The 8,872-nt window shown below is 58.1% G+C and overlaps 1 protein-coding gene across 1 annotated transcript in view; it reads left to right on the forward strand.

Moving 5' to 3' along the window:
• Nucleotides 1–8,872, forward strand: part of STT3A (STT3 oligosaccharyltransferase complex catalytic subunit A) — a gene marked incomplete in the record, with an annotated part of 22,431 nt that overhangs the window by 6,510 nt on the left and 7,049 nt on the right. Inside the window, 8 exon segments of the mRNA XM_027772595.1 lie at nt 359–449; nt 1,411–1,517; nt 2,404–2,568; nt 3,689–3,869; nt 4,896–5,051; nt 7,432–7,523; nt 8,530–8,685; nt 8,817–8,859. Coding sequence (XP_027628396.1) covers nt 359–449; nt 1,411–1,517; nt 2,404–2,568; nt 3,689–3,869; nt 4,896–5,051; nt 7,432–7,523; nt 8,530–8,685; nt 8,817–8,859 — 991 coding nt within the window.

Raw genomic sequence — 8,872 nt, forward strand, 5'->3', positions numbered from 1 at the left:
AGCCTCTGACGAGGGAATGGCCTCTCCTCTTCTCATGGTGCTCACACAGCTGGTGGAGGTGCTGGGCTCCTGCGAGGGGTGGGGCTGACAAGCCCGGGGACCCAGGAGCCAGCAGTCTGTCTGGGCAGCGTCTGTGCCCATAGCCGTGTGCCTATCTGTCCTCTGCGTGTGTGTCCGTGGCGTCAGCTCGTCACAGGAACTGACTGAAGGCTGTACCTCCCGGAGCTGCAGCGTCTCCAGCATCTCTAGGACCTCAGGCTGTCTTGGAGTAGATTGGGCTGTGTCTGGGAGAGTGGGCTTGAGGGCCCCTGTCCTCCCGTGGTCCAGGGTGCCCACCTCCCACCGTCTCTTCTCCCAGGATGCAGGGGCCGGGCTTCTTGCTGCCGCCATGATCGCTGTGGTTCCTGGCTACATATCCCGGTCTGTGGCCGGCTCCTATGACAACGAGGGTAAGACGCCTGTCCGCCTCAGCCTGCCACGCCGGGCTCTGTCCGCCTTATTGCCCCCAGAGCTTTGTGGAGAGCAGTGGGTTTGGCCTTTGAGTCTGTCGCTTTGCAGTGATAAAAATGGTGTCTGCGCCAGAAGGGGAGGAATGGGCAGGAGGGGGTCTCGGACGAACCGTATCCCCTCCTCACAGTCCCTCCAGGGAAGTAGCTGGCGACTTTTCTTCCAACACGTTGCTTTACCTGTGGACCCCGGATGGAGTTAGCTCTCGTTTTAGCATAGCAGCCGTTGCCTTTACTCTCTGAGATGGGGAATGTTCTTCACGTTGTAGTGGCTTTTACTGACTTACCTTCAACTTAGCACGTTTACTGAGAGCCATTAGGAAAGCACACTGTTAGGCCCTAACGTGAAAGAGTGAGATCATCTTGGCTCGCAGTTAGGAAAAGGTAAGCAGCAGATAACGGTCGTGCTGTCCCCGAACCCACGAGGGAAGATTGAAAAGCACCTTACGAATCGCGCCCCTGCCAGGCCATAGCACTAAGCCGTGGTGGCGGCGGGCCCAGGTCCTAGGGACATGCAGGGAGGGTTCGCTCCATGTGAGGCCTGGGAAGGCTTCTCGGGAGCGCAGGAGGCTGAGCGGGTCCCAGGTTGGAGCCGGGCTGGGGTCGGGCTGGTGCTCGAGAGTGCAGGGCATCTCGGAGGATCAGGACCAGGGATCCAGGGCTGGGAGGAGCAGCAGTGGCTGGGCTGGGCTGGCCGTGTGTGCTCTGTGCGAGCTGGCAGTCTGGCACGTGACACGCTCGGTTTTGTCTTCACGACAGCTTTGTGACGTCACGGGGTCCTTCACAGGGAGCTGGGGCAGAGGGGTGAGGCCGCTCGCCTGCGGTCGCACTGCCGCTGGGGCTGGGATGTGAACCCCGGCGTGTGTCCGGGCGGCCTGGCCCTGAGTCTGGCTCGTCCCCGCAGGGATCGCCATCTTCTGCATGCTGCTCACCTACTACATGTGGGTCAAGGCCGTGAAGACGGGCTCCACCTACTGGGCAGCCAAGTGCGCCCTGGCGTACTTCTACATGGTAATGCCTCCGCGCGGGCTTCTTAGGGCTTGCCGTGACGGGTACGGGTGCGTGTGCGTGCTCCTGAGGGAGGGATGAGCGCCTCCGTGGGGACCGGTCACACCACAGTCTCCTTCCTCCAGCCCGTCAGACCTGGGCGCAGCACGCTTCAGGCTCGACAGGGCCAGCGGCGGGGGCTTCTCCAGAGAAGCGCCTTCCCGCTGTGCCACACAGCTGGCCAGTGTTTCTGAAGTTCCAGGTTTTCCAAATCTTTATTCCCTTTTCTTAGTTTCAATTTTATTTGCTCTCGTTATTGTCTTATTTACTATAGGGCATGTGCATTCGAGAGAGCGAGAGCGAGAGCCGCCAGGTCTGGGACTCGACCTGGGGCCCCCTGACCACCATGCCGCCTGCTGGCCCTGTCCTTGGTGGGCACACACCGGCGAGCCTTGTTCTTTCCTGGGATGCTCCAGGATAGCTCCCTTTTTCCGTATATTTTTCTGTTTATCTTACATACGAGGGGCTTTCAAAAAGTTCACGGAGAATGCACGTTATGAAAATGTGCTTGTTTCAATTTTCTTCTCACACCAAAAAGAAACTTGTGTTTTGGTCCCATCTTCCCATGACCTCCCTGCAGTCCCCTGGTCTGCACTCAGCCTTCCTCCGTGAGCTGCTGCCTGCCCCTTTCACTAAGTCCCTGTGGCTTCCAGCCGATTCGAGATTTAGCCGTGGGGTTTGAGTACTGTGTTAAATGACCCGGCATTGCGACCCCAGAGGGCGTTTAAGAAACAAATGGCTTACACTCTTGAAGCCACTTGGTATGAGGCGCTGAGTTACCACAGAGGTGTTTCTGGGAGGGCCCGGGAGACCGAGGCGTGCTCAGGGCGCCATCCCCCGTCCTCTCCAGGTCTCCTCATGGGGAGGCTACGTGTTCCTCATCAACCTGATCCCGCTGCATGTCCTGGTGCTGATGCTCACCGGCCGGTTCTCCCACCGCACCTACGTGGCCTACTGCACCGTGTACTGCCTGGGCACCATCCTCTCCATGCAGGTCTCCTTCGTGGGCTTCCAGGTGCGTGCCTCTCGGGGCGCGTCTGCCACTTGTTCTGAGCAGACTCGGCTGGGCAGGTCTGTGTCGGCCTTGGAGGAGCGAGGCTCAAGCCCAAGTCTGATCGGACCGCTGGCGTGAGCTGCAGCCGCAATTGTGGGTCCACCCTAAGGAGGACCTCACTACTAGGGCGTGTTAGGTCTGCTCCATGAGGTTTTGATTTAAGGGCCGTGGGGTGGGCGGGGACGTCGGGCCGCTGAGCTGGTGAGCAGTCAGAGCTGCGGTTCCCCTCTCGATGCTAACAGCCCATCGGTCGCGTGAGTGCTGCGGAGACCGCAGCTCGGCCTTTACCCAGCCCTCGGGGCCATGGACAGCTGTCACGTTGGAATGAGGACGTGTGTGTGCTTCCTCAGGGAAAGCGCTCATGGACGCGGCCACTCTGAGGTGGCACACGCTCTCTTCACCGCCCGGCTATTGTTGGGGACATGGTGCGGTCCCCAAGGAAGTGACGGCCTCCCTGGGATAGGCCCGCACGCATCTGCCTCCATAGTCGGTGCTCTGGGAGCGTCAAAAAGTCGTGTTTGTCGGGAAGGCAGGTCCTGGCCCAAGCACTGACCTCCCATAAGAGCTCGGCGTGGGCTTAGCACGCTGCGCCTTAACACCCCTCCCTCCGTGACTGTCCGCAGCGTGGGGACCACTGGTCCAGGGCCAGGAGTGAATGGGCCACCAGCGGGAAGGCAGGGAGAGGGAGGGAGGGAGGGAGAGCGAGAACAAGCCCAAGAGGGAGAGAGGAAGAGTGAGAGGAGGGGAGAGGAGAGTGGAGGTGATGCAGAGCTGCGTGGGGAAGGTGGGGAAGCTCTGGCAGGCCGGGAGGAGAGGCCTTTGCCCTGAGCCGTGATGGTGAGACCAGTGAGGTCCCGACGGGCCGACAGCCTGAGTGAGACTGCAGCTGGGTGGTGACACTGGCGTGCCCCAGGCCACTCCGGACGGTCCTTGGAAAGAGGGCAGGGGAACGGCACGTCCTGGTCGCCCCGATCCTGGGCCTGGAATCCATCCGACCTTCGGGCCCGAGCTCGACGTGACACAGACGTTGGCCGGGCTCTGTCCCTGCAGTGGCCCCCCGTGACACGCATGCTTCCCCCAGCCTGTCCTGTCCTCGGAGCACATGGCAGCCTTCGGCGTCTTCGGTCTCTGCCAGATCCACGCCTTTGTGGATTACCTGCGCAGCAAGCTGAGCCCCCAGCAGTTCGAGGTGCTCTTCCGCAGCGTCATCTCGCTGGTGGGCTTCGGCCTGCTCACCGTGGGCATGCTGCTCCTGCTGACGGGTAAGCGCGGCCTCCGGCGCAGACACCATGACCGGCAGGGGCCTCCAGGACACGGTGTTGCCGTGTCTTCACTCCGAGCAGATCAAGACCAGGTCCTTTACTGTCCACCACCTCGTCAGCCCGGTGTTAGGCTCAGCAGTCAGCCTGCCCGGGGGTCTGCCTCACCTGCCACCTGTCTGCGTCTCCCTGCCTGTCCTGTTGGGTGGGTGGGGGTCCTGGGGCTGCGTGCCCTCCCCCTGCGTCGCCCTGGCCCTGGCCCGCAGGTACCGAGTCGTGGCTGTTGGATATTGTTGCTGCTCCACGTTTCTGTCTTCATTTTGCGGAGGGCACCTGTACCTGCAGAGAGAGGCTGAGAGCACCCCCGTGAGGCGTGCTCTTGTCGCAGTCCCTCTCCATGTCTTCGCCCGCTGGGATCCGGGGCACACGTACACCCAGCGGGTTTCTCAAGCCACCGGGTCTGGGACTGAAGCCACACGGTCCCATGTGACTTGGCTCCCTTAAGCACCAGGCCACTTCCCAGAAGCCGACTGACTGGCCCAGGCCTCTGTTCACCAGCTCGGAGCGGCTGGGGACAGCTGACGTAGTCTAGGTTGGCCTCGGTGTGACCAGGTTTGGCCCGCACCCTTCCAGCAGCCTCGACGCCTCTGCTTTCTCCGAGCGGACGTGCAGCCAGACTTGAGTCCGCCGGCAGACGGCCTCGCAGGCCAGGAAGGGGAGAAGTGACAAGCAGGGGACGAGCCCTGCTCCGATTGGAGAGTCTTCGTAAACTAGACTTGGCGAAGAGCTGGAGTCAGACGCTTGAGTGTTTCAGGAACATTTGTCAAACATTTATTCTCTTGGGACCAGCAGGTGGCGTGGTGGTTAAGGACTGGAACTCCCATGTGGCCGACCACGGTTCAAGTCCCAGACCTGCTGGCTGACTTTCTCTCCCTCCCTCTCTCTCTGTCTTTGGCAAAATTCATGTGAAAATAGTACGAAACAAATAAGATCCTTCTTTAAAAACGTATTTGCTCTCTTGGCTGTCAGGAAAGATATCCCCCTGGACCGGGCGTTTCTACTCACTGCTGGACCCGTCCTACGCCAAGAACAACATCCCTATCATCGCGTCCGTGTCCGAACACCAGCCCACGACCTGGTCCTCGTACTACTTCGACCTGCAGCTCCTCGTCTTCATGTTCCCAGGTCTGCCCGCCCCGTGCCGGGGAGGGCCTTCACACGAGTCCCCGCAAACCACCTCACCCATGCTTCGCTCGCCTCTTTGCCCTGTTAGTACAGAGGACGGCTACGCGTGCTCTTGTAGTATTCGAAGCTGAGTAGAAGTCCGAATTTGAACAGCTGCAGATTTTGGAAGTTAGAGCCTCAGAATTTTCTGTTCGATTGTGGTACATGTTAAAACCTTATTTTAAATATTTTTCAAATTATTGACCGTAGTTAACAAATGCAGCTGCTTGTCAGTACTTCATTTTTAATTTGCTATAGGGTGCGTGCATTTGCTGATTTGGAGTTGGCTGAGATTTGGAGCCAGGGGACAGTGACAAGGCATGCCTGGCACGTTTTTTTAAGCCCCCAGGTCGGGTCAAAGCGCATGTCGACCACGTGGTACTCAGCCGCCTTCACATCCTGTTGGCCCGTTACATTTCTCTTATTCCTGAGAGAGGGAGAGGCAGAGCAGGTCCCTGGTAGGGCCTTGTAAGGTGCAGTTGCCTTCCCCACAGCTGCAGCTCATGAGGGTTCTGGGCGCATGCCGCATGGCATGCTGTCAGGTGGACCTGGAGTCCGATCCTGGCTGAACGGTGGCTTCCAGCGCTGCTGCTCCTGCACCACCGAGGCTGGGCCTTTCCGAGTCTCTGTGTTCCTCCCCTGGCCCGCCCCGTCTCTGCCCTCTGTGCTGTTGGTGCTCCACCATGAGCACGCCGATTGCAAGCTCTTCCTCTAAGTTCTTTTCGGGCCAGTCCAGACATGTTTTGGAAGGTACCAATACTGATACATTTAAATTTTATGACATATTTTTTTTTTACTGTGAATGTAGTTTGTGTGTTGTAAAAAAGTAATAGATTAGCAAAACCAAAAAGGTAAAAGTTGCATTTCTTAGTACCTGTTTCTAGCTCCTGTTAACATTTTTTTTTTTTTTGCCATAGGTGCTGTGTGCTCGTTGGGGAGAAAGGCAGTGAAAAGGAGAGTGAAGAACTGCCCCAACCCCAGGGAATGGCTATGCTGCAGTCCCTTGTCCTCCACTCTCCTCTTGGGATTTTGGGCACACACAGGCATCCAGCATGATGCATGGTTTTCAAACTGTCAGGTTTGGGACTTGAACTGGCGTCAGCCATGTGGGAATCCAGCGCCTTAAGCACTGTGCCACCTTTTGGCCCTCCTATTAACATTTTAGTATAAATTCATCCAGTTATTTTTTATGAGTTCATACAAGGATTTTTCCTGTCTTTTTTCACTTCATAAAGAATCATGATTATAGGACCAGCGAGGTGGCATAGTTGTCAGTGTGGCTGGATCCTACATGGTCAACTGTGCAGTTCAAGTCCTGGGCCTGGCGGTTTGAAAAACATGCCAGGCACATGTGTGTGCGCTACAATCTTGAGAATGGAGGAGAGGGGGTTGTGGCATGGCCGCCCCCTGTGGAGTGCATTCTCACTGTCTTTCCCTCTTTCATGCACACCCGCACACCTATGGCCAATCCGTAGGAAGGAAGCATTTAAGAGACATCATCTTGGGGCTGGCAGGGGGTGTGGTTAAGGTGCTGGACTCCCCACATGGTCAACCACATTTTGAGTCTCAGACCTGGTGGCTTGCTTTCTCTCTCTCTCTGATCAAATTAAAAAATAATAATAAGTAAAATGAAATAATTCCGAAAAGGAAAAAGATGCATCATTGATGGGACCAGCAGAGGACGTAACTTACATCACTGGATCCCGCACAGCGGCCTGCGGTTCGTGTCCTGGACCTGGTGCTTCAAACTCAGCCGGGAGTGTGCGTGTGTGCCCAAAATCCCCAGAGGAGAACGGAGAAGGGACTGTGATGTGGCCTTCCCCCCGGGAATGATTTCTCACTTTCTCTCTCTGTCCCTCCGGTCAGCATACACGCCCTGTAGCAAAAATTCCTTAAAAAAAGAGACACGCAGCTCGTTAGCTTGTATGACAGATGTGGAAGATCAGTAAGAAGGCAGATGGCCCGTGGTCTCACACCACACGTCCTGACTGCTGGGCATCTCGGTGGTGCCTGGCCTTCCTGTCTCAGGCAGTGCTGTGGTGAGGGTGTGCACACTTCCACTGCCCTCGGTGTGGGCTCTGGCGGCCGAACAGCTGGGCTGAGCGTGTGGTATCTTCTCGTCCTGTGACGGAGACCCCCCAGGCCCGCCCCACCCACCTGGTTTAGACGCTCACCTCCGCTGCGCTTTTCTAGGGGATCTTCTATAAGGAGACCCCGCAGCCCACCGCACCCCTGCTTAGACGCTCACCTCCGCTGCGCTTTTCTAGGGGATCTTCTATAAGGAGACCCCGCAGCCCACCGCACCCCTGCTTAGACGCTCACCTCCGCTGCTCTTCCCTAGTGGGCCTGTACTACTGCTTCAGCAACCTGTCTGATGCCCGGATCTTCATCATCATGTACGGCGTGACCAGCATGTACTTCTCCGCCGTGATGGTAGGAGCCCCAGCCCAGCCCGCACCCCCAGCTCCGACCGAGAAATTGGGCCCTGTGCACAGACCCCCTTCTGAGCTTGCAGGGGCCTAGCTGGGAGCTGCCCCTCCCCAGGAGCATAAGGGACACTTGACATTCCCGTTGAGGGCCTGGTGTGGTGTAGTCACACCCTTGCGTTAAAGAGGCACTTCTGCGTTGATACTTGGCTGGCAGATGTGACCTGGGTGTCTATAAGGGAGATGGAAGCCTGGGACAATTACGTGGCCACATCGTTCGGGGGTGCTTACATGTCGCAGGAAGGCAGCGTTTCTCAGATTATCGATCCTGAAGCACGTTCGAGGTGATACGTCTCACAGCGTGGCTCAGGACACGGCATACACGTGTAATAGAACTAAAGTTTGAGAAATACAGGCAGCCCTCGCGTATCGGCCGAGTCACGGCACTGCGACCCGGTTATTAGGCAAATTGGCCATTGAGCGCGTTGGTCACTAAGTAGGGCGTTGAAGGCAGGTGCCTTACAGTGTGTCTCTGTGCCACAGGGCTGCGTTTTCCGGTAGGTAGATACCACACCCCACACTAGAGTGACGTAATTCTGCCCCAGCAAAAAGCATTCATGAGGTAGGTGCCAGGGAACAAGCACACGGCACGACAGTTCCAGCCTGGCACACTGTCTGTCCTGAGTGGTACTGCGGGGCGGCGAGGCACAGGTTCTTAAGTGAGACTTGTCACCTTGGTCACGTGGTTGTAAGTGCACCGTGTGCTGACCTGCCACGGGGTGAGACTGACCCTGAGGAAAGGGGAATCCCCACCTGGAGACGGGGCTGCGAGTCCGCGTGGCCCTTAGACATGGAGGGTGTTGAGGGGAAGGGCTGCTCGTGCTTCCGTAGCTGGATCGCGTCTTCCTCGCGCTCATCGACGTCACCGACAGGACCCCTAAGCCCACGCTGTGCCCGTCAGTGGACTCGGCACGAGACTTTGCCGGCTGACCGCCCTCCCCTCTTGCCGCCAGGTGCGCCTGATGCTGGTGCTGGCTCCTGTCATGTGCATCCTGTCGGGCATCGGAGTCTCGCAGGTGCTGTCCACGTACATGAAGAACCTGGACATGAGTCGTCCCGACAAGAAGAGCAAGAAGCAGCAGGACGCCACCTACCCCATCAAGAACGAGGTGCGGCCCGGCAGCGCCACGGGCGGGCCTGAGACGCGTGTGCGAGCCGGCGGCTTGGGTGGGGGTGGAGCAGGGACCGTCGGGCCCATCACCGGTGTGCTCGGCTGTGACGCGGCCCTTCTCCCCGGCAGGTGGCGAGTGGCATGGTGCTAGTCATGACCTTCTTCCTCATCAAGTAACCCTTCCA

The sequence above is a fragment of the Tupaia chinensis genome, unplaced genomic scaffold, assembly GCF_000334495.1.
Source record: "Tupaia chinensis unplaced genomic scaffold, TupChi_1.0 Scaffold000037_4, whole genome shotgun sequence".
NCBI lineage: Eukaryota > Metazoa > Chordata > Mammalia > Scandentia > Tupaiidae > Tupaia > Tupaia belangeri.